The following is a 25,925-nucleotide window of genomic DNA, read 5'->3' on the forward strand; positions in this document are numbered from 1 at the left end:
TGAGCGATATATGCATATTTCATATTGTTTTTATATATTTTTCATACGCGAAAATTGTATTTTTCCAATGCAACAAAAGCATACAAGAATCTATTTTCTTCGATTTTCTCCCAGCTAACAACAGATCCACGATTATGCTTTTCCAACATATATAACTAACCAGGTATCTTTTGATATGACTCGGTAGGATTACCGTGCAACATTTTAACTGCTTTGGTTTTTGCACACCATGCCTGATGATAATCTAATGAAATCACACATTCCCTCATCATGTCAGAAACAATATCGTTGGGAGTGTATATTCTTTTGGTGTCTACATAATTACCTAAGATCAGTCCGACTACCACTTTTGTCATCCCTTGACGCCTCACATAAACTTGATCCTTTATTGAGCATGTATGAATGTCACAATACATTCTTATTTTAAAAATATTTGATTTGTTAATTCTGGAAGAACGAAAAAACCAAGTACAGTCCTCCACCACACAAACCAAGTAGTAGCTGTTAAAGTAGAAAAAAAATTATTATAAAAAAAATCATATTTTGACTTAACATACAACTTTACTATTCAATTTAATACACACAAAAAAAAAAACACAAACGTTTTTACCTGCTACCACTTGACCTTTCAGTTCGATAAGAGAACTGTTTCATAAATGCATGCAACTCCATAACATTAGCTAGTGTTTGTTTATCCTTGTAAGTCTGTTTTACAGCTATGTTGATATTCGTTATATCACAAATTACATCCACACGTTCTTCTTCAAATTCTTTAAAATTTGGACTTATCCCGATCAAACGAACACAATCTTTTGAAAATAATTTTCTCCTTTGTTCATTCTTTTCGTTAGAACACTGTCGCCCAACACACACAATTGTTCCCTCATTTTTCCTGTTTATACAATAACAACAGATAATTGCAAAAACGCAAAAAATAAATATTTAAATTCGTTTAGAAGGCGTAAAAAAATTAACAAACCTGAAGAATCCCATCTCCCTCCATGAAGAATCATGATTAAATGCAAATTAACATAATTCATATTTTTTATCTAAAAAAATACTTGTGTTTTGCTTTTCTATCAAATTTTAATCAACATAGAACGCGTTTTTTGTTTGTTGGTAAAGAAAAATGTGTAAAATGTGGCAAGCAGTGTATGAAGATGGAAACTCTTAATGCAAGCATTAAAATAGGAAGATAAATAATGGTTTGAGGGATTTGGGTATGGATAAATATCAATAATTAAGGTTAACTACTTTTAAATAAGGTAAATTATATATTCATTGAATTAAATATTAATTTTTCTTTTTCAATAATTGCTTTTCTATATTTTCAACAAAAGAATATTTTTTTCTTTATATAATTTTTTGAGATAAAAGTTCGTATAACTTAAAAACTTAAAAGTTCTGATATAAGTTATAATAACTAATCTAACAAGTTTATATAGGCAATTTTTCCGTTCAAAGGATAGATAGTCAAATTCAGAGTGGGCCACTATTGAAAACGCACCAGCAGTACTATTTTCTATTTTGTCTAACACAGCACCAACCAACGGTACACTCACTATAAATTCAAATCAAATTATGGAAAATTTTCTACAACTTTAACGTTCTTTTAGTAAAATTTGTTGATATATGTACTACTTCCCTAAATTAAAGGGATTGTGAACTAAATACTCAATTATTGTGTATACCAAAACACTGTGTATCAAATGGTAAAGGTAGAAGAAACAAAGACATGCTTAAACCTTAAAGCAAGTGTTTAATCTTTTGTTTTTGTCCTTTGCAGACACAAAAAAAAGTAAAAGGTTTGTAGCACATATCCCAACTTTGTTGTATGTTGTACTATGTTGCTGTACTTTTCAAAAATATTTTGAATGTATATGAATTTTTTCAAAAAGTATTCATTTTTAAGAGTCCAAGCAAGATGTAATCAACTGTTTCTGGCTTGTGGGTTCTTCTATTTTTATCACTTTACTTATTTTCACTTTTTTTTTCTTTCTATATAGTGGTTTTGGTTCATAAAGTTTGAATCTTTATGTACTTTGTGTATTGAAAGATGTGTTCTTTTTATGCCTTTTGAACTTCTCTATGATGGGTGTTCAGTATTTGACGGTCTTGTTTTTGTGAGAGTACTCTTTTTGCAGGTTCAGTATTTGACTGTCTTGTACCATGTTTTTTTTTTTTTTTTTTTTTTTTCTATTTGAAAATCCATGAAAATGTAGTTTTGAGGTTTTGGATGTTGGAAATTTGTCTATTGTTTCCGTTAAAGTGAAGATCTTTGTGGTGTTTGCAGAGTATTCTTGTTATTGGTGGAACTGTGAAGCTGAGATTTGGAAAGAAAAAGGACTGAGGAAGAGGAAGCAGAAAACTTATGTTCTTGGAGTCACAGTATGAGTGGATTATATGTGAAGATTTTGTTTGTATTTACAATTTTTGTTGTTCAAAATTGCCAGGGGTTTACTGATCCTCGCGATGGTAATTAATAATTTCTCAGTGGTTTGAATTTTGTGTATTCACAATCTTTGTGCTGTGTGTTATACAGAATGTTTTAACAGTTTGAATTTATTATCATTGACAAGATGTGGGAAGTGAGGCTGAGATGGTTTGGGCATGTGATGAGGAGGGGCACGGATGCCCTAGTTCATAGGTGTGAGAGGTAGCTTTGGATGGTTTCAGGAGGGTTAGAGTTAGGCCGAAGAAATACTGGAGGGGAGGTAATTAGACGTGACATGGAGCAGTTACAACTTACTACTTACTGATGACATGACCCTAGATAGGAAGGTATGGAGATCGCAGATTAGGCTAGAAGGCTAGTGTGAGTGGTGAGTTGTAGCAGGTAGGGAGGAGAGCTTTGGTGTAGCCGGGCTAGTAATCCTAGGACTGTGTCCATAGGTAGGAGCTGCTAGTTAGGAGAGTTTGGGTGTGGGGGGTGTCTTTGGTTTGTGAGTGTTTGATATTACTGTATGGGTGTCTTATTTCTTTTTTCTGTTATTCTATCCACCCTGTTTCATGTTTCATTACGATTTTGTTTACTATTTTTTGTCTTGAGCCGGGGGTCTATCGGAAACAACCTCTCTACTTCTTCGGAAGTAGCGGTATGGACTGCGTACATTTTACCCTCCCCAGACCCCACTTTGTGGGAATACACTGGGTTTGTTGTTGTTGTTGTTGTGTTTGTTAACTTTAGTGAAATTTCTGCTGGATTTTTTGTGTAAAAGAAAGGTGAAGTTCATGACTTTGTTTTCTTTTCTTGCTCTTCAGTATTTGCCATAAATAGTTTATATACTAGTCTGGGCTACCCCTTGCTTCCTGGGTGGGTACCATATGGATTAGACCCTTGTGGTGATCAATGGCATGGTGTACTTTGTGTCAACTCCAATGTAACTGGAATGTAAGAACTCTCTTTTTTCGCCTTAGTCGTTTCTCAACTGGTTAGATGACAGTTTGTGATGGATTTCTGTATTTTCTTTGGCAGAGTACTCAATGATTCAAATTTGGGTGGTGAATTAAGTGAGGGCATCGGAAGTTTTGCTTCAATCATACAAATGTTGGTGCCATCTTTATCTTTATCTTTATCAATGAATTGATTTAACATATATTGTTGTTGTTGTTGATTTAAATTCACGAATTTTTCCTAGTCATTTTGTCCTCTCACCTCTGCACTTTGTCCTTCCCTGCATCATTTGGCACTACCATTACAATTTCTTTTATTCTATGGCTTTAGTTAACTGCTATGTATTAAATGCTTAAACTTTGTGTTAATGATAAAACCAGAGATCTCAGTAACAACCATATTGGAGGCAGTATACCATCCAATTTGCCCGTTACCCTCAAAACCTTGTAAGTTATTAAGCTTTGTCCTTATTGAGCTTCTTCACTAGTTTATAGGTTATTTGCTCAACCTAGATCCACATTTTTATCCTATTGTGTCATTTGTGTTTATACAGGTCTCTGTCCGATAACCATCTTACTGGGAGCATTCCAGACGGCATATCCTCGTTAGGGCAATTATCAGACTTGTAAGATATATTTGACGTATCCTTATATTCTCTTTTTCTGACCATACTTCTGTTTTCATTACATCTAATTTTTTCCTTATAGGTCGTTGAACAACAATCATCTTAATGGAGTCATTCCAGATGCCTTTCTGCAGCTTAAGACTTTGACTACTATGTACTCATAATTCTTTTAGCCTTCTACTTTTCGCCAGGGATGAAACTACGTTTCTTGGTGTTGTTTGTATTTATGCCTTCATGTTCTTATTTTGCAGGGACTTATCTGGGAACAATTTAAGTGGTCAGCTGCCTCCTTCAATGGGGAGTTTGTCGTCACTTACTACCTTGTATGTATTTCCCCTTGTATGTATGGTAATTAGGGAAATATAAGGAGATGAAACTACTTTTCTGTTTATAAGGAATGAGTGCTTTCCTCCTCGAGACACCGAATGGAAGTTTATATAAGTTGTTAACTCCTTCAGAAGTTTAACAAAAGTTCTGTTCATACATAATTTAGAATGAGAAGCTTTATAAAGGTAAATATAGTTTTTGACTTTTCGATGCATATGGATCTATTGTTTGGTTGTGGAATGTTGGTTCATCAAGATGTGTTTCCTGTGAACAAGCTAGATGATTGCTATTCAAGGATAGTACTTTTCAAAGCTGATTGATTTTGTCTAGTAGCTCAATTTGCAACTATTAAACTTAATATACTTGGATGGTATCAGTATGTTAACATAATTGCCGAACTGAACTTGTGAATATAAATACTTATGGTGATTTCTTGTATCCAGTTTTGAGTATGTATGTTTGGCAATTTGCAGACACTTGCAGAACAATCAGCTCACTGGGATCCTTGATGTTTTGCAAGATCTTGCTATAACGGATTTGTAATCTTCTGAACTGATGAATTTTTCATCATTATAATATATCGATAATGATGTCAACTATGTCTCCATCTGCTTATTTGTGCTTAAAAATTTGGTCTCTTTCGTGTTCTGCAGAAACATAGAGAATAATTTTTTCTCAGGGCCTATACCGCCAAAATTGTTGAGCATCCCGACCTTCAGGTAAAACCTATAAATTTTGGCCCTTTTGGTTTGAGTTTTCTTCAAACTGATGAAATCCATCTTATTCTCATAGTCTGTCTTCAAGTTCTGAATATGAACTGGACCATCTTATTTCTCTTTGTTTTAATTGGGCTTCATCTCTCTGTGTACTCTCATCATTTTAAAATTTGGATAAGCATTGATCATTTATGGTATGTGATTTGAAAATTTTAAAACAAAAGAGGGAAGTCTCTTGGGCTAGAGATTGCACCATTTAGATCTGAGGGAATTTGTTTGCCAGCTGTGCTTGCAATGAATATTTATGGGAAGCCAGTATAACTGTCTTTTCTGATAAACTGACAATTAGACCTAGAGTAAAATAAGTTAGCCAAGAGTGAATGTCCCTTAAAGTATTTCTGCAACCGTGTACATCTGATGTATTCGTAAAAAAGGAGTGAGGTACAATCATTCTTGCTCGTATTTCTGGAATAAAGTGAAAAAGTTCATGTCCATAGAGTATCTTCACCATTCCACGAGCTGACCATGGAAATGTTGGTGTTAAAAGTTTCAGTTTCTATTACTTCGTCAGGCATCGATCTGATAAATAAATCGGTACACTGGCTGAAAAATGGGTAAAGTAGCAAACTTGAAGATGTGGCATGTAATACTACTAATAGTATGGTCTGTCTGATGAAGATAGCATAAGTACCTCATTAGAAATCATTCTGTACTCTATCAATTAACTATTCTCAAACCCAAATTAATTGTTAATGGCTATATGATTTGTCTTTATACATTATTCTTTTTGCATCATCCCATTTGTCACTCTTAACATTAGCTAAATTCTATTTTGTGCAAGAATGAGGATAGATATTTTGTTGGTGTTTGTTGTGAAAACTCTTTTGGAATTTTTGTTGAAAACTATGTGTGCTTAAGTTCTTTTAAGAATGTCTTTATTTCATCAATGAAGAAGGTGGTTTGAGGGGTTTTCACTGAAAACTCTTCATCCACTCACAAAAACGAAATGCTCACAAATCTTCAAAAGATTAACTGTCCAAACAGATTTCTTATTACACGATTAACTGTCCAAACAGATTTCTTATTACACGCCTTTATCTCCAAAAGATGATCTACATAAAAAAAATTGAGAAGTACGCACATTGTTACAATTAATAGTCTTTTCAACCATTTGATTGGTTAAAAATGAAATTATGATGGATAAACAATCAACACGACACATTTCTTGATAGAGTAGCCTTAGCCTTGGCCTTAACTGTTGTTGATACACTTTGGGGGAAGCATATTAGGTTAGCCTTTTCTTGTTTCATGAAAGGTTCACTTAATTACGTATAAATATTTTTACCTCACATGAAATCTATACTTTTTATCAGGCGTGCAGGGAACCCTTTTAACACTACTATCATCCCTTCACCACCCATGATATCGCCTTCTCCAGCACCATTTGCTGTGCTTTCTCCAGATTTAGCCCCTTCACTGCCATATACTGTACCATCAGGACAAGGATTACAGCCCTCTATAATGGAAAAGAGTAGTAATTCAACCAAACACGTCAAATTGATTGCTATAGCCGGATTAGTATCCCTTGTCATACTTGGATTGGGTGTTTTCCTTTTGATGTCACGATTCGTCAAAAGAAGAAGAGAGGCCCAAAAAGAAGCCAAGAGACATGAAACATATGATTATAGTTTGCCCAAAGGTAACCCAAAACGTGATCAATCCATGCAAAAACCTTATTATGATACAGAAAAAGGTAAATAGTTCATTTGTATACTTCCTTATGAATTTAATTTATGTTTATGATCAGTTATTTATTGTTCTTAATGGCTCACGATGACAAAATGGGTATGTCCAAAAGAAGCAGGTTTGAGGCCAGTGACCGGAAATGGGAAATCTCAGGGTAGGAACATCTCAATGAATACTTCAGAGGCTGTGCAACAGAAAGATATGAAGAGCACAACAGATGATGATCAGTCGGAGATGGAATCAGTTGTATCGGATATTCTTCCACCACCGCCACCACCTTTTCTTCAATCTCTTTCTGCTGAGAGGATGGTTGTAAATCCAGTTTTGCCCCCAATTACCTCTGTCAAACATGCTATGAAGAATATAAACTCTGCAGAGTTCTTCACCATTGCCTCTCTTCAGCAGTATACAAATAGCTTTTCACAAGATAATCTTATTGGAGGAGGCATGCTTGGAACAGTCTACAGAGCTGAGTATCCCAAAAAAGTAAGCATCTTTTTTTTTTTCACCAGCTTCAAATCAGTAGATACCATGTGCTTGCATGCATTGTGCCTGCGTCTTGAGCTTCATTTCACTATTTTAAAGTAGGAAATTACTCGTTATTTGAATTAAAAACATGGTTTTGTGCTAAGTTGCTTGGACTCTTCAAAAATGTCTACGGGTGCATGTCGGATCCTCCAAAAATAGTGTATTTTTGAAGGATCCGACACGGGTGCGGCAACATTTTTGGAGAGTCCCAGCAACTTAGGTTTTGTGTGACAAACATTTTTGTTTTGCGTTGAATTGTATATGTTTAATGGGTCTGTAATGTTTTGACTCGAGTTCTGCATAGTGGAAGTAGTCCAACCTTGTATATGGCAACAATTTCCATTTGTAGACTGTAGATAACCTGACATGCATCCTGATGTCCTCAATGAAATAGTTTCTTGCTTGCCCATTTAACCTACATGTATTCGTCATGTTGTAGTAACCTATTTAGTTGCCATCATAAAGGTAAAAAAGCACTGACACTGGGCCATTTCTTGATGCCTTTTGTTTTGTTAGGTATTGGCAGTGAAGAAATTAGAGACTGCTATGACCAGGAAACAAAGTGACCAAGATTTTGTTGAAATGGTGTCCAATATCTCTAAACTTCAGCATGAAAACATTGTCAAACTTGTGGGTTACTGTTCAGGGCATGGGCAACGGCTACTTGTCTATGAGTATTGTAGAAATGGTAGTCTCCACGAAGCATTGCACTTAGATGATGAGATTCACAGAAAACTTTCCTGGAGTACTCGTATACGCATTGCGCTTCAAGCAGCAAGAGCTCTAGAGTAAGTATGAAAAGATGCTGAATGATACTAGTTTTTAAGTGCTTGTAACTTGTTTTAATGATGTGTTAATCCCAATTGTGATGGTTAAATCGCTGACAAGTTTGGTCTGCTTGTTTCCATGTCTTAAAATCTTTGCTGCAGCACAATTTATTTCTCTAGTGCAATCCTTAGCTTGTAACCATTTAGAGATTGAGTTGCTTCCTGTTTCACTAAAGGTACTTGCACGAAGCTTCACACCCACCTATTGTGCACCTGAACTTCAAGTCTGCTAATGTTCTCCTTGATAATGATCTTGCCGTGCGTATGTCAGATTGTGGTTTAGCACCACTGCTGTCATCTGATTCCATAAGACAGGTAATCCCTAAGCTAGTTCTGATGATTTGTTAAATTTGTAAGGAGCATTTAACCTTTTTGACTCTGGTCTTCATTAAACTTGTAAACACTTGTTTCTTAACTCTTCTAGAAACTGCATTCTTTACTTGCTGGTTTCAACCTTTGTAGAAATTGCATCATTAGTATGAAAACTAGGTGCCAAAGCATAAATTATCTGCCAAAAGATGGTCCAATCTGTTAAGATATGGGTTGTTTGTTGCTGTTTCAAGAGGTAAAAACGAAAGGACGAGCTGGTGTTTCTGGCTTTCTGCTAATTTGTGTTTGCAACAAAAATTGTCCATCCTATATTTTTACATTTATGGATGAACCAAGTGTTGATGACTTCAGTGTAACTTTCAGTTGCAAGGATGCGGCTATGGTGCTCCTGAACTTGAATTGGGAAGCTATACTTGTCAGAGTGATGTTTATAGCTTTGGAGTTGTTATGCTAGAACTTCTCACGGGAAGACAGTCTTACGACAGGTTACTTTCATTCTGACATATTTTACCTTGTTAGTTGTTGTTGTTGCAGCTGCATATGTTTGTAAAATAGTACGACGACTGACTCTGAGCTCATTAAAATATGATTTCCAGGTCGCGCCCTAGAGGGGAGCAGTTGCTCGTCCGATGGGCTATTCCACGACTGCATGATATAGATGCATTATCAAGAATGGTTGATCCTTCCCTAAATGGTGGTTATCCATCCAAGTCTTTGTCTCGGTTTGCTGACATAATTTCCTTGTGTATTCAGGTCAGTCTCTTCCACTCTAATATTTGTGACTGTCATTTCTCGAGCTATCGCCTTTTCATACTTATCTCACGTCCTTTCTTGTTTGTTGGGCAGCCGGAACCTGAATTCAGGCCACCGATGTCTGAAATCGTGCAGAATCTCCTGCATATGATCTAAAGATATCATCAAGGCTGGTGTCTTTTTAGCATAAAGGGATTCAAGTAATTCCAAAGGAGAAATCTTTACACAACATTTTCATGAAGCCCAAATGTTGTGTGCTAACATGAGTAATGTAATGTACGTAGCATTATTATGTTGTGGTTAAGTTGCTTAATTCATAGATAGTAGATACTATGCAAATATGTAATATAGTTCCTGCCAATTTTTTCCTAGAATATTATGCAAATTTTGTTATCCTTAAAAGCACTTATATATAATTTAAATGCAGTTTATGATCTCTTTGCTAAAAGGGCCTAACCCTTTCCCTGACTTGGACATTTTTTGTTATTTACTCTAATTTGATCGAGGTGGTTTTCGTTTATCAGCACAAATGTCTGAAATCTATATGAATACAACAATAAAACATACCCAGTGCATTCCCACGTAGTGGGGTCTAGGAAGGGTAGAGTGTACGCAGATTATACCACTACCTCTGGTGAAGTAGAGAGGCTATTTTTGATAGACCCTCGGCTTAGAAGCAATAACAATAGAGAGGCTGTTTCCGATAGATCCTCGACTTAGAAGCAATAACAATATAACAATCACAAAACATAAATGCATATAAACTTGTACAATATGCAAAATAAACTAACACCACTAGCCACGAGATAATACTAAAAAATATTTATCCGAAACCATAGACATCACTGAACACCATGAACAAGAAACTTCAGACACAAATAAAGAACATTACCGACGCTCTCCCACCCCCCTAACCCTCTACCCTAATCCGCATCCTTCCCACCTTCCTATCAAGGGTCATGTCCTCCGTAAGCTGTAACTGCTCCATATCATGCCTAATCACCTCTCCCTACCATAGCCAGTGTCTCACACCTCCGCTTCCTCATCACATGCCCAAATTAACATAGCCTCACTTCTTACATTTTATCCTTCACCGAAACCACTCCCACCATATCTTTTCTTAAATGTATTAAAGAGGGTTCTCTAACCGGTGACAAATGTTATGTGTTGTTCACAAGAAGACCAGTCCAAGTCTCCAACAAGGTGTAGTTATTTAACTTTTTCAATATGTTTCAATCCTCTTATATGCATTTACTTGATTAATCGAACAACTTATCAAGCTCGAAAGCCCATGGCCAAGTAAGATAATGGGACATATATATTTTCAATTGATTATTTTAACTTTATATTTAAATTATAACAAGGTAGATAAGTAATTATTAACCCAAATCTTATTAGCTTAATATTGAACTATTTATCGATTTCAATGGTCTATATTTCATCTCAACATATTCTTTTTCTTCAAAAGAGAAAATCTCAATATATAATACTAGTAGATTTTCTTTAAAAAATGTAAGATGATTGAGAATTTTTCATATTAAATTAAAGTCTCAAGTTCAAATATCGTGAATAGATGATTTTATAATAGGGAGAGCTTTACCTCCTTTATATCTAATGCGAAATAACAGTTTATATTTTTATATTTTAAAATTAATTATTTAAACCACTAATAAAATAAAATGTTACATAGCTAAAATGGTTACCTCTATATTTCAATTCCGAGTAATTGAATCTCTTATTTTTTTGCGGTAATTTCATTAGTTTGAGATTCAAGATACTGGTCTTAATGTATACGTAATTACTACATAAATGAAAATAAATTAAAGATTAATAAAAAAGATAAACTTAAAGAAAGAGCGAGAAATTTTATTAATATATTAGTGTATTTTCTCAAAAAATAAATTAAAAATAGCATATATATATATGCAAATTATAGCGAGTGATTGACACATTTATCATATAATTTTTCCCATAAATGAATATTCTTTTTCTAAAAATTGTTTTATAAGGTTTAATATTATTGACAATTATTTCAATTTTCTTTCTGAAAATTTTCACTTCAACTTAATAGTATTTTTATGAAATTCTCTTTTGTATAACGTATCATCATTAATTAATGCTACTAAAATTCAAAATCATATTTTAATAGATAAAATTTTAATAGTATATGATATTTTAGTCCAGCAACGAATTTGTTCCTTTTGGTAACTTTTTTTATTTCTTTTTGTTTTTTTCAAAAAAAGAAAAAAAATAAGGAGAGAAGATGGGGATGTTCAGGTACAGCACTGTGCAGAACTTTGTTACAGCAGTTAGTACGGCGTCGTTTTATTCTTCTCCTTCTCCTTCTACTTCTCGCCCTCTGCGAATTACAACTTCACAAATACACCCAGGTTCTCTCCCTACTTTTTTTTTAAAAAAAATTATTCACTATTACTTTCTCGTAGAAAATTATATAACAAGAAATACTTAAATTGGATTGATCTTCCTTTTTACGATTAAAGGAAGTTCTTTTTTTCTTCCAACCTAATTTTTTTTTTTTTTTTTTTTGATGAATTGTTGGACATTGAGTTTGTATAATTCGCTGCTAATGTAAGGCTGTTTGTTATGCTTTTGTGTGTGTTGTGTTTTTGGATTTAGAGCAATCTCTGCCGAAGAATTTTTATGTTTACGACGTGGGTTTTGTTTTTCGTTTCGTTTTATACTAGGAAATGTTTTTTTTTTTCTGTTCTTAATTTGAAATGGGGATTCATATAGCTGTGCTCAACTTGTTTGAGATTTACGTATAATTGGTGGATTGATTGATTGATTGATAGATTGATTAGTTTTCTGCTATCATGAGGGAAGGGGGATTTTTTTTTTTCGCTCGGCTAATTCAACGGGATACTGCCACCTTCCACCACTGGTTTATTCTTAGCCAAATGAAAAGAAGCAAGGACCCTTTGTTTTGGAGGTTCGCTCTCCAGTCCATCGAGGATAGAACAAATGAGAAGAAATCAGCTAGTGTTTTTGTCTCCGTTGGGATTTGAATCTGAGATATCATGGTTCTCGACCACTTTCTTGACCACTAGGACACATCCTTGGGTGCGTAACTCTTTCTAATTGATGAACTTTCGTGTCCATTTGATGGAGGGAGAGAATTTATAGACTGTAAGTTAAAGGAGCTATTTTTCTGAATCACTGGAAGTGATCCGTCAATCTATACTATCTCATGAAATCCAGACATAAAGATCAAGCTAGGTAGGAGTTGAAGGGTGGCTGGGCGAAGAGAGATTGTTCCCTTAAGTTTTATTCTTAATCACTGAATACAATTTGTTGACTGAATTGCAATTTTGATTTGTTTTGTTCTTTGTGATTCTCCTATGGTTGGTTTGCATTCTTATAAGCTTCCTAGGTGACAGATATATATCATCTTAGATGATATCCCTCATTAATAATATTCAATATTCTAAATGTTCTACAGAATAGTGGTTAGACCGGCTTTGTTGTATGGGGCGGAATGTTGGCCCGTTAAGAAGTCTCACATCCAAAAGATGAAGGTGGCGAAGATGAGAATGCTACGGTGGATGTGTGGGTGTACTAGGAAAGATAGGATTAGAAATGAGGTTATTCGAAGTAAAGTGGGAGCGGCTTCGGCGGAAGCCAAGATGAGGGAAGTGAGGTTGAGATGGTTCAGGCATGTGATGAGGAGGGGCACGGATGCCCCAGTCCGGAGGTGTGAGAGGTTGTCTAGGGATGGATTCAGGCGGCGGGGTAGAGGTAGACTGAAGAAATATTGGAGGGAGGTGATTAAACATGACATGGAGCAGCTTCGGCTAAGCTTTCTGTGGATATGACCCTACATAGGAAGTTGTGGAGGAGGCAAATTAGGGTAGAAGGATAGTAGGAGCGAGTGCGCCGGTGCTAGTAGGTAGAAGGACTTTGTTATCCGTATTAGTAGCTATAGTACTAGTATCATTTCAAAATGTTGTATCGTTTGTTGTATTACCTGGTGAATCTTGTCTATGGTACTATTGGGTGTGGTAATTGTTATTGTATTTTTTTTTTTTTTTGCTATTCCTTGTCTTGATTCTCTTACCTTGACCCGGGGGTCTATCAGAAACAACCTCTATATCTCACCTCTGAGGTAGTGATATGGACTGCATATACTTGCCCTCTCCAGACCCCACTTGGTGGTAATATATTGGATATGTTGTTGTTTTTGTTGTCTAAATGTTCTCCCTTCTATCATATGAACGGAAAAGATTAGAAAAGCACCGAATAAGGTTTTATGTGGATGTTGCTAAGACATAACACAATGGAAGCAAAGGACGCATATAGGCAATACTAACTAGTAGGGATTAGGGCTTAGTTGTTGTTACACTTACCTTAGCCTGGTGTTTGTCAGGACTCAGGAGTCATATGGGTTACCTTTGTAGGAGAAGTGAGTTTTTCTTTTATTCTTCTTTTTTTTTTTTGTGAAGGTAAGTGTGAGATTATTGGAAGAAACTTAGGATCTGAAGATGAACTCTATATAATCTTATGGGGCAAATTTAGGGATAGTACTGGCTGCTTTCTTGTAAATCTTGCTGTGGATTTAATTACAATAAGCTTTTAGTATTTTTAAAGTTTTTGTGGTTTTCAAGTTTTCATGCATCATGTAAATTTATTCCTCTTTCTGTTTTCCTGGCTACCTGTCTGTGAATGTTCAGGTTATTTTGTCATATGGTTTTGGATGATTATTTAGCTCTTTTGTTTCAAACTGCACATCTTGATGGATCACCCACGCTCATCCTCTGGACCTTGTGAAGATAATATTGGGATCCCGGATGATTTGCGGTGTAAGAGGTCTGATGGGAAACAGTGGAGATGCACTGCATTGTCTATGCCTGATAAGACGGTGTGTGAAAAGCACTACATACAGGCTAAGAAGAGGGCTGCAAATTCTGCAATGAGAGCCAACATAAAAAAGGGAAAGAGAATATCAATGGATGAAAATGATATATATTCTGAGAGTAGAAGTGATGATATGGATTTACCAGCTGAAAACCAGAAAATTGAGGATATTTCTGGTGCAATTTCTGGGAAGAAGCACAGGGAAAAGGTACCAAAGAATCAGATGAATTATTTTTCTGAAACACCTCAGAGCAAGATGTTTTTAGCTCGCAGCATGAAGTCTACTGATGATCTAGACATGGAAGATGTACAGTATGATGAAAGCCGAAGAAGTTACAGGACGCCACCCCCTTCTGGTATGGAATCATCCAGAAGCAGATCGCAGAAGATGTTTGATTCCAGTCCTACAGCGGTGAGTTTGAGCTCATAGTTGAGTACCATGGGAAATGGAGTAATCTAATTGGTGATTTCCGATTACATAAATCATTAGTTCAAATTATTTTAGGAAGAGGACAGATTGTATTTTGGTAGACATGAGATTACTCTAGGATAATGTGATGCAGGGGATAGTTCATTCAGTAAAGAAATAATTCTGATTAAGATAATAAATTTGTTGTGGTTGTAGTGTAATCTGCACATTAAGTTTGATGAAGACATATTGTCTACGATTCAACTAGAGTTGTTAGAGGGTGTTTGGATTGGCTTATTTTAATTGCTTTTGGCTTTTAAGCTCCTTTTTTAGTTTTGGCAGTGTTTGGGAAAGCTAAAAGTACTTTTAAGAACTCACTTTTGGGCCAAAAAAGTGTAAAAATAAGCCAAAATCCAAAAGTTGGTTATTCCCAACTTGACTTTTAGCTTTTAGCTTATAAGCTACTTTTGCAGAGCCAATCCAAACACCCTCTTTGACCTGAAATTTCGTTTGCTCTCCAAGTATTAGAAGTACACAGTTCCTCGTTGTTATTGCTGGTTGTGTTTGATATTCTCACTTGGGCTCCTTTGATTTTTCCCCTAGGGAACTTCTGAAGGGAGCTCCAGTTCTTCTGATAATACAGGGGGGCAACCTTGTCATCAATGTAGGCGGAATGATCACCGAGTAATTTGGTGCCTTAAATGTGATAGAAGGGGATACTGTGAAAGCTGCATTTCAACTTGGTGAGACTCAATTATGAAAGTAACATGTCTCTAGTTTTCTCCATTTCCTATGCAATGATTGCAGATTTTGATGTCAGGTACTCCGACATGCCAGTTGAAGAGATACAGAGGATTTGTCCTGCGTGTCGTGGTAGTTGCAATTGTAGAGTGTGTATGCGGGGAGACAACTTGATAAAGGTATTATCTGTGTGGCTAAAAGAGCCTTAAATGATTTATCCTGTGGTTTTGTTTAACATGTGTAAAATATTTCTTTCTAATCTGTGATTCATTATTGCTGTGAGCATAGGTTAGAATTAGGGAGATACCTGCACAAAACAAATTGCAGTATCTTCATTCCCTTTTATCTGCAGTTCTTCCAGTTATTAAGCATATTCATAATCAGCAGTGCTTTGAGGTGGAACTAGAAAAAAAACTTCGAGGTACAATTATGATCTTTTGCGTCTTTATTAACGTATATGGGAGTTCAAAGCTTGATGTTGGTTGAACTGTGAACTGAATATCCCTTGTATTCTGCAGGAAATGGAATGGATCTTGGCCGGACAAAATTGAATGCAGATGAGCAAATGTGCTGGTAATGTTTCAAATTTAAAAATGTTGAACTATTGCCAAATTTCTTGTGTTCTTTCTCTTCCTGCTATTAGGAAATATGTACTCTCAACTTTTCTGCTTGATAAGATATACATCATCGACACTTCTGTTTGCAGTAATTTCTGCAGGATACCAATCATTGATTACCATAGACACTGCTCAAATTGCTCATATGACCTCTGCCTCAGCTGCTGCAAAGATCTCAGAGATGCAACCAAGCTTGTTCAGGACGACAAGGGTAAGCAGTTCCTAGGAAGAGCTGATTGCAGAGAAATGACATCAAAGGAAGTGAAATTGTCAAACATTCATCTAAATTTACTCAGTAAGTTTGCTGATTGGAAAGCAGATAGTAATGGCTCCATACCCTGTCCACCAAAGCAATATGGGGGTTGCAGTTCCTCGCTCTTATCATTGAAACGAATCTTCAAGATGAATTGGGTAGCGAAACTGGTGAAAAATGTTGAAGAAATGGTTAGTGGATGTAAAGTATGTGATTCCGGCGATCTAGAGAATACCTCTGAAGGGAAGTTGTTCCAGGCTGCTCATAGAGAGAATGGTGATGATAACTTTTTGTACCATCCATCTTCTGAAGAGATTAAAAGTGAAGGGATTGAGAACTTCAGAAGGCAATGGAGCAGAGGTAAACCTGTTATCATCAAGGATATATATGATGTATCATCGATGTCAAAGTGGGATCCTATTGAGATATGGAGAGAGGTAAGGGAGACAACAGAGGAGAAAACAAAAGATGATAACCGAACTGTAAAGGCCATTGATTGTTTTGATTGGAGTGAGGTTAGTACCAATTGTCTCTTGCTTGCACTGGTAGATCTAGTTTCAACTTTAGATTGGCATATGTGGTTCATATTCACTATTATATGTATGTAACTACTGTGTTCATTTTCCATAGAAGTGGGCTGTTGATTTTTTTCTTCTTCACCTGAACATACCACCGTCTCGTGTACTTAATGTCTTGCAGATTGATATTCACATTGGTCAATTCATCAGGGGATATTCAGAGGGAAGAATTCATGAGAATGGTTGGCCACAAATGCTCAAATTGAAAGATTGGCCTTCTCCTGGTGCTTCAGAAGAGTTCTTATTGTACCAGAGACCTGAATTTATTAGTAAACTTCCTTTACTTGAATTCATCCACTCCAAGTGGGGTCTTCTAAATTTAGCTGCGAAATTGCCTCATTATTCCCTGCAGAATGATGTTGGTCCTAAGATTTTTATTTCTTATGGGAGATATGAAGAACTTGGTAGAGGTGACTCAGTGAACAATCTGCATATTAACATGCGAGACCTAGTGAGTGCCATAATTTCCTTCTCATGCCATCTATGTCTTCCTATTGTCCTTATATATCTGATACTTCAATTAGTGTTTCTTGTGTTTATCTGAAGTCGAGGCCAGTTGATATGCAAAGTGACTTGCATTCCCTTTTGAGGATGGCCTTCATTTATACTTGAAAATATATCTGCAAATATAATTCTTCAATATCATTTGTTCTTTTTCTTTTCTGCGGTTAAATATTTTTTGAAGCTTGAGCTGTCAATAGGTGTCTAAGATTTCTGCTGGACTGATCTACAAACAATTCGATTCTTTGGTCAGTTTGATATTGATAAGCCATTAACCTGATAATGGAAAAATACCTGATCTTGACCATATGTATAAGTAATCAGGAACAGATATTAGTTTACACTTTTCCTTTACACGGTCTTACGATACAAATCCCGCTTTCAGCTGATTAATAATTTAGGCTGCTCTTTTTTCTCTGTAATTAGGTATTCCTTTTGGTTCACATCAATGAGGTCAAACCAAAAGGTTGGCAGAAGACGAAGATAGAAAAGACGCAGAAAACCTTTGCTGAATCTGATCACAAAGGCTTTCCTGGTGATGATGCACTTAATGTGTCAAGCGAAAGGGATTTCTCCAAATTCTCGCCTGGTGGAGATAGAGGGAATGGTCAGGATGCTGATATGGATTCAAATGCAAATGAAATGGTGGTTGACCAAGAGAGCAGAGTTACTTCTCAGATTGGTGTGGATAACTTTAGTGATGAAGATCTGAACGGTTCCAGTTTAAACAGCTCCGGCAGCAGTCACTCTGGAGCTTTTTGGGATGTCTTTAGGAGGCAAGATGTGCCGATGCTTATCGAGTATCTAAGATTTCATTGGAAGAAACATGGAGATTCAGACCATCTAACGGATGATTCTGTAGGTTTACTTCTCAAATGCAATAATTTGTCCAAGTTTTTCGCGCTCTATTTATTGAGGTCATAATATTTGCGTTCAACATTATTGATCTCAGGTAGCCAGTCCTCTCTACGATGGAATAGTATATCTGAATGAACATCATAAGAGAAAGTTGAAAGAATTATTTGGTAAGACTAGTAGTTTCTCGTTGTTACTAAAGTTGACACTCTGATTATAAATCTGTAATGCAATACGTGATGTTTCCAAGTGCCTTCATCGTGTGCTGACATTTTGGCCTTATAGTTATCTTTCCCCAACTTTAAATTCTTAACCACTGTATGCTTTTCACAACTTTAAATACTTGCCTCAGAATTGGTTATTGGTATCTTGATGAAACTTTCCTTGAGTTCTTATTTTTTCAGAGCGGATTCTTCTGCTTTTATACTGTCACAAAATGATTCCTTGATTGAAACTCTCATAATTTTCAGGAATTGAGCCGTGGTCGTTTGAACAGCACTTAGGAGAAACAATTTTCGTTCCTGCTGGATGTCCTTTCCAAGTGAGGAATCTTCAGGTTAGTGGACAAGATGAATTTTATCAGTGGCTTGTAAACAAAATAAGTTCTCAATCTCCTAGTGTACTCATAAAAGGAACTCAATGCAACTGTTTCTCCTGAAAATTGTTTTGGACACATAGCAGTCAACTATAGGATAGAAATTAAGCTTAGCTAAACCACCCACCTAATTGTGCAGGTTAAAAACCTTAAACCAAAAAAATCCTTTTTCACTAGATGTAGGATATGTCCTCCCAGTTAGAGATTTGGTATTTCTACTAATCGCTAGAAGGCTGCAAAATATTTTTGGTTTTTCACTAGGTATCTGAAAGGTTCTGAAAAATCTTCAAATCCTCCCCTCTTTCAGAACCATTTCTTCAAGTGTTGGTCAGGGTGTATCTACTATCTATGCCACTCTTAAGTGGTCTGAGGTGTTTGTAAAGGGAAGTTCCAAACAGTTCGCAGTGGAAGGTTTTGTTTAGATAATAGATATGTTAAGTGAGGAGCTTAACCCTTTGAAAAAAATCTCTATCAGAGCCATGAAGAAAATGCCAAAAAGAAACTTTGGTAGTTTGCGATTAAGGAAAGTTCTGCTGATTGCCTATCAAACTAGGTCTGATTGCTCTTCCTGTTTTATTGCAGTCCACGGTCCAATTGGGCCTTGATTTTCTTTCTCCAGAAAGTTTAGGCGAGGCTGTTAGAATGGCTGAAGATATCCGTGGTCTTCCTAATACTCATAATGCGAAGATGCAAATGCTGGAGGTCTGGTTAATGACTCTTATTCCTTGCTCTGCCTCAGCTTCCTTGGATTGGCGCTGTTAACTTTATTCTAATATTTTATACAGGTGGGAAAGATATCACTCTATGCAGCAAGCTCAGCCATTAAAGAAGTTCAGAAGTTGGTTCTGGATCCTAAGTAAGCCATTTTACATGTTATTCTTTCTTTATGGCTTTTCTCTTTACTTCCTTGTGAAATTGGGATGTCTATGACATTTCTTATCTAGAGGTTCTCGGTTGAGGCAGCAATACCATATTGACTTGTTTAATAAATCCTGCTGCCGAGCTATGTGTCTGTCAAAGTTGGGGCTGATCTCGACTATTTATACCATTTAGAGACTTCTAAAGGCCTCTTTATTTAGTTCAACGGGAATGGAAAGAAAAACTCTAATCTTTAGAGTCCTTTCTTGAGTTGTTTCTCCGGTTGTTTCAGTGAAGGTGAAGCTGAAGGTGGAAAGACAAGGATTGTTACACTCTCTTTCTGATGAGTTCGTTTACTATGTTGTTTCCTTGTGTAATTGTGTGTGCAGAGTTGGCCCTGAACTTGGATTTGAGGATCCCAATTTGACTGCATTGGTGTCGGAGAATTTGGAGAAGATGAAGAGACGTCAGGTAGCTTGCTCATAAACCAGTGCACAGAGGTTTGCATCTTTGAATTCTTATGTACAGAAGAAACAGCAAAACCCCTAGGACATGTACATTGGAGTACTTGGTTTTGTTCTGCTATATGCTAGCATGCTCTCAGGTGATGTGCATTGTTACTACTCACTTTTGTTATATCATAAGTTGCATATCTTGTAGCTTGTGATATCTCGTCTTGTGAAGAAGTCAACAGCTGTTTACCTTCATAGTCTTGTAGTAAAAGATATAAATAGGTCTATTGTAATTGTAATGTCATCAGAGGAATAAACACTTGTTATAGTCTACAGCAACATCAATTCAAAATGTCATTTTTTGATAGTTAGTATCTGATCAAGGTACAATCCCATGTATCCTTCATATAATTAAATAAAGCTGCTTTTATATTACTCGTGATCATATTTTGCATTTTTGGGGTGGGGAAAAAACGGGGTGATGTGGTGTGGTGTGGGGTGCTATCCATCTTCATCATGGGGCAGCTTCACTGTTAATATGCTTTTGTGGTCAGTTAATTGTTTCTTCCCAAGTTTTACATGTTCAGTCTTTCTCTTTCATGAGAGAACAAAAATATCAGTATATAAAAATTAGCTTCAATATACATGGCTGACAATACTTTAGAAGGAATGGATGGAAGTAGGCTTGATGGTGAAAGAAAAAAACACAAAAAAAAGAAAGATGTTAGGGAAAAACTCTTTTTAGTTTTTCTTTTTCTATTTTTGGAGATTTACATGAAACACATTGTCCAACTAAGAAACAAATTAGTTCGTATTTGGTAACATCTGAAGTTTACAAAGGGGAAATAATTTTTGCAATAACAACAAGTGAACAATTGTGTTCCACATCATCTCAGTAGGAGAAAGACAAAAGGCAATCAATTTCTTAAGAGTAATTTCGATTGGAATGGGGTTTCTATAAGATGCTGACATCTGTGTTTTCTACCTTTCATTTCTTTCTGTTGCGTGTCATGTTCTTGTATAAGATTTTTTTTTTTTTCAAACGTCTGGTTAAGAGGGAGTCTGTAAATAAGCAAAAATTGACAAGTCGATATAAGTAATCAAATAGTATTTTATTCGTTTTTCTTTTCTTTTAATCAAAGATAATATAGTGAGCAAACTCCCTCTTGTTTAATGAAATAGTTATGTCAAGAAAAGAAAAAAAGTTACCGAGTACAATTTAGATTGCAATACACCAAATTGTTGTGAATACATTTTATTGTGAAGATACATTAAGTAGTTTTTAAAATAAGCGCAGAAAACTTGCAAATAAATTTTTGAAAAGTCTTTTGTCGATTTTCTCATGTTTGCAATCAAACAGAGAGACAGCTTATTAGCAATTATTGAAAAGCCTCGGAACAACTTTCTACAAACCAATCCCTTTAATGTTAATCTCTCTATAATTGTTATGTATTGTAAATAATTTACTTATTTTGTGGATGTTTACATACCATACTACACCTACTACACATAATGTTAGAGCGTACACGTACTATTGCCTATAAAAGATACTCCTTACTTCACTGTAAATACACACAAAAAGTAGAAGAAAATAAAATCTTCTCTTATATCTATAGGTCTCTCTCCCCTCCCTTTTTGTTTTAGTATATTTCAGAATATTTATTTACAACACGTTATCAGCACGAGATCCTTTATAAGGTACGTATTTATTATGTAACTATTTATTTCTAGACTCTACACACACAAAAATATAAATTGCTAAAGGAAACAACCTTTCGATAATAATCTATTAACAATATATGATTCTATTTAAATTTATTTGAGATGGTTATCTTATTTTAAAAATATCATTATATCTAACTTATTAATCTTTTTATGATAGTTTTACTATGTCAAATTTATCAAAACTTGAGTTTGTGGTACTGAACATTACCAGAAAGAATTATTTATCATGGGTCCTTGATGCTGAAATTCATCTTGACGCTAGAGGTCTTGGGGATATTATTAAACAAGAAAATACCGCATCTTTTTAAGATAAGGCGAAAGCCATGATTTTTCTTCGTCATCACCTCCACAAAGGATTAAAAATTGAATGTTTAACTGTGAAAGATCCACTCGAATTATGGATCAACTTGAAGGACCGATATCACCATCTAAAATTAACGGTGTTACGAAAAGCTAAATATGACTGGATACACCTTTGGTTTCAAGATTTTAAAACTGTGGTTGAGTATAATTCTGCTATTCATAAAGTAAATTCATTATTAAGATTATTCGGAGAAACCATCATTGATGAGGACTTACTAGAGAAAACTTTTTTCACTTTTCATGCTTCTAATGTATTGCTACAACAACGATATCGCGAAAAGGGATTTAAAAAATATTTAGAATTGATTACATGCCTACTTGTGGCACAGCAGAATAATACTTTGTTAATGAAAAATAATGAAACTCGTCCCACTGGATCTGCTCTATTCCCTGAAGCGAATGTTGTAGCAGCACATGATCAGCCTGAAATAAGGCAAAATTATTATCGCGATCGTGGTCGAGGCTATGGTCGTGGATGTGGGCGAGGACGTGGCAGAGGACGAAATAATTATCGTCATAATGGTGGAAATAAACAAGAGAATAATAAAGGTTCTCAAAATAATCCTTCAAAGGGTAAAATTAATATTTGTCACCGATGTGGAATGGAAGTTCATTGGGCACGTGTTTGTCGTATGCCTGATCATTTTGTCAAACTTTATCAAGCTTCCTTTAAAAGAAAAGAAAATGATGTGGAAGTACACTTGACCTTTCGAGGTGATGATGATGAAGCAGCTCCATCAAATACATATGATGATTCTGAGGCAAATTTTGCTTACAATGATGATGACTTTAAGGGTCTCTCAGATATTATCCATTTGAAAGTTGAAGATTTCTATGAGAACATTGATTGAAGAACTGATCACCTTAGTTGAGAATAAATTATAAAGAAAGTTATTATCTTTTTTTTGTTTGCAATTATGTTTTTCTGTTTTATTAAAGTGCCATGTATTTCTAATTTCTACATTTCTTATGTTAGTTTTTCAAATTTCTTATAATATGTTTTATTTTTTAATTGAAGAATATGGAAATTCTCCAATCATCAATTGGATTCAAAATAAGTTACGATGCTATATGTTTTATAGATGGTGCTACCACACATACTATTCTAAAAGCTAAGAAATATTTCTCTTATTTGGTGATGAAATAAGTCAATGTTAATACTATATGTGATAGTACAAGATTAATTGAAGGCTCCTAAAAGCTAACTTATTACTTTTCAGAGGAACAAATTTGATGATTGATGAAACATTATATTGTAGTAAGTCTCAGAGAAACTTATTAAGTTTCAAAGACATTCGCCAAAATGGCTATCATATTGGGACTACAAATGAAGGAAAAATTGAATATCTTTATATTACTACAATAATGTCGGATAATAAATATATACTTGAAAAATTATCCACTCTTTCTTCCAGCTTATACTACACAAGTATTAGCACTGTTGAAACACATGTCATAGTAAATCAAAAGTTTACTGATTCGAACAATTTTATTATTTGACATGACCGGTTGGGCCATCCCGATTCTAATATGATGCGCAAAATAATTGAGAATTCATATGGACACTCATTGAAGAACTAAAAGATTCTTCAATTTAAAGAATTCTCTTGTGTTGCATGTTCTCAAGGTAAATTAATCACTAGGCCATCAATAATGAAAGTGGAAATTGAATCTCCTGTATTTCTGGAATGTATACAGGGTGATATATGTGGGCCCATTCATCCTTCATGTGGACCATTTAAGTATTATATGATTTTAATAGATGCATCTACAAGATGGTCACATGTGTGTTTAATTTCAACTCGTGATTTGGTATTTGCGAGATTATTTGCTTAAATAATAAAGTTAAGAGCACAATTTTTAGATTATACAATAAAGACAATTATTCTTAATAATGTGGGTGAATTTATATCCCAGACTTTTAATGATTATTGTATATTAACTGAAATAACAGTTGAACATCCGGTTGCTCATGTTCATACTCAAAATGGTCTAGCAGAATCATTGATTAAACGCCTCCAATTAATCGTTAGACCAATGCTTATGAGAACAAAACTTTTCATTTCGATATGGGGTTATGCTATTTTGCATACAACAGCTCTTGTGCGGATAAGGCCCACAAGTTATCATAAAATCTCCCCATTACAATTAATTTTTGGTCAAGAGCCAAACATTTCCCATCTAAGAGTTCTTAGATGTGCGGTATATGTTTCAATTGCTCCACCACAACGCACAAAAATGGGTCCTCAAAGAAGATTGAGAATATATGTTGGGCATGAATCTCTTTCTATTATAAAATATTTGAAACCTATGACTGGAGATTTATTTACGGCAAGATTTGCTGATTGTCATTTTGATGAAACAATATATCCAACATTAGGGAGAGAAAATAAGTAGTTGGAAAAGGAGATAGACTGGAATGCATTATCATACAAATAAATGTGAACTAGAAGTTCAAAGGATAATTCATTTGCAAAACATTGCAAATCAATAGCAGATGCATTCATTGACCTATCAAGAATTACAAAATCTCACATCCCAACTGTTAATGCTCCTATTCGAGTTGATGTCCCGATAGGATAATTGAGTAATACAAATGAGTCTAAATCATACTTAAAATATGGTAGATCAATCGGTTCTAAAGATAAAAATCCTCAAAGAAAAAGAGGAGCAAATGATCAAAATAATCATAATATGGAGGAAGCTACTCATGAAGAGCAGCAAGACATAACAATTGATGAAACCTCAGAAAAGGTTCAAGTACTTGAAAATAATGAAAATGAAGAGATCTCAATCAGTTATGTCTCATCGAGAAAAATATGGAATCGAAATGATATAATTGTCGATAATATTTTTATAATGCAATAAGATGAGGATCTTGAACCCAAATCTGTCGAAGAATATAGACAGAGAAATAATTGGCCAAAATGAAAAGATGCAATCAAAATTGAATTGGCTTCGCTTGAAAAACGCAAAGTTTTTGGACCTATAGTCCAAACACCTGAAGGTATAAAGTTAGTGGGGTACAAATGGATTTTTGTGCGAAAACGAAATGAGAAAAATAAAGTCATAAGATATAAAGCACGACTTGTGGCACAAGAATTTTCACAAAGACCTGGCATTGATTATATGGAGATATATTCTCCGGTGGTGGATGCAATCACCTTCAGATATCTTATTAAGTTGGCAGCCCATGAAAAACTTGATATGCATTTTTTGAACGTTGTCACAACCTACTTATATGATTCATTGGACAGTGATATTTATATGAAAATTTTTGAAGGATTCAAAATGCCTGATGTGTATAAAACTTCTCGAGAAAATTGCTCAATCAAGATTCAGAAATCCTTATACGGATTAAAACAATCAAGACACATGTGGTATAATCGCCTCAGCGAATACCTATTTAAAGAAGACTATAAAAATGACCCAATCTGTCCTTGTGTCTTTATTAAAAGGTCTGGATTTAAATTTGTCATAATAGCTGTATATGTTGATGATTTAAATATCATTGAAACTCCTGAAGAGCTTCCAAAGACAATAGAATGTTTGAAAAAAGAATTTGAAACGAAAGACCTCGGAAAGACAAAATTTTGTTTTGGTCTACAAATTAAACATTTTACAAATGAAATATTTGTCCATCAATCCACATATATTGAAAATACAATATTTTCATCAATCCACATATATTGAAAATACTTTAAAGAGATTTTACATGGATAAAGTACATTCATTTAGTACCCCAATGGTTGTGAGATCACTTGATATTAATAAAGATCCATTTCGACCTCATGAAAATAATGAAGAACTTATTGGTGCTCAGATACCATATCTTAGTGCAATTGGGACATTAATGTATC

At 35.0% G+C, this 25,925-nt stretch overlaps 3 protein-coding genes across 7 annotated transcripts; all 3 read left to right on the forward strand.

Annotated features, from left to right (window-relative positions):
- Nucleotides 1-2,338: 2,338 nt before the first annotated feature.
- On the forward strand, nt 2,339-9,694 carry LOC107859431 (protein STRUBBELIG-RECEPTOR FAMILY 3; the record flags this gene model as incomplete). 3 transcript variants are annotated; one of them, XM_016704449.2, is given in 16 exon segments in its annotated part: nt 2,339-2,475; nt 3,262-3,391; nt 3,476-3,547; nt 3,775-3,840; nt 3,948-4,019; nt 4,102-4,173; nt 4,271-4,342; nt 4,820-4,885; nt 5,000-5,065; nt 6,436-6,815; nt 6,921-7,294; nt 7,853-8,124; nt 8,340-8,478; nt 8,857-8,978; nt 9,090-9,246; nt 9,340-9,694. In XM_016704449.2, coding segments are annotated over 16 exon segments (2,260 nt in total), but the record flags the coding sequence as incomplete, so codon positions are not given.
- A 1,788-nt stretch (nt 9,695-11,482) lies between these two features.
- LOC107859430 (lysine-specific demethylase JMJ25) lies at nt 11,483-20,412 on the forward strand. 3 transcript variants are annotated; one of them, XM_047406960.1, is made up of 14 exons: nt 11,483-11,636; nt 13,935-14,530; nt 15,131-15,270; nt 15,348-15,447; nt 15,557-15,689; nt 15,787-15,841; nt 15,975-16,653; nt 16,838-17,167; nt 17,644-18,075; nt 18,170-18,242; nt 18,543-18,628; nt 19,250-19,369; nt 19,453-19,523; nt 19,915-20,412. In XM_047406960.1, the coding sequence occupies exons 2-14, from the start codon at nt 13,997-13,999 to the stop codon at nt 20,009-20,011; spliced, it is 2,850 nt and encodes a 949-aa protein (XP_047262916.1). In that variant the 5' UTR covers nt 11,483-11,636; nt 13,935-13,996; the 3' UTR covers nt 20,012-20,412. The 3 variants fall into 3 exon arrangements, with proteins under 3 accessions (XP_047262916.1, XP_016559934.2, XP_047262917.1); XM_016704448.2 differs by lacking the exon at nt 11,483-11,636 and adding an exon at nt 11,713-11,835; XM_047406961.1 differs by lacking the exon at nt 11,483-11,636 and adding an exon at nt 11,782-12,327.
- A 2,000-nt stretch (nt 20,413-22,412) lies between these two features.
- On the forward strand, nt 22,413-22,916 carry LOC107858185. Its single transcript, XM_016702892.1, has one exon. It carries the CDS (start codon nt 22,413-22,415, stop codon nt 22,914-22,916), a length of 504 nt encoding a protein of 167 aa, XP_016558378.1.
- The last annotated feature ends 3,009 nt before the right edge of the window (nt 22,917-25,925 follow it).

Source organism: Capsicum annuum, chromosome 2, assembly GCF_002878395.1.
Source record: "Capsicum annuum cultivar UCD-10X-F1 chromosome 2, UCD10Xv1.1, whole genome shotgun sequence".
Lineage (NCBI taxonomy): Eukaryota > Viridiplantae > Streptophyta > Magnoliopsida > Solanales > Solanaceae > Capsicum > Capsicum annuum.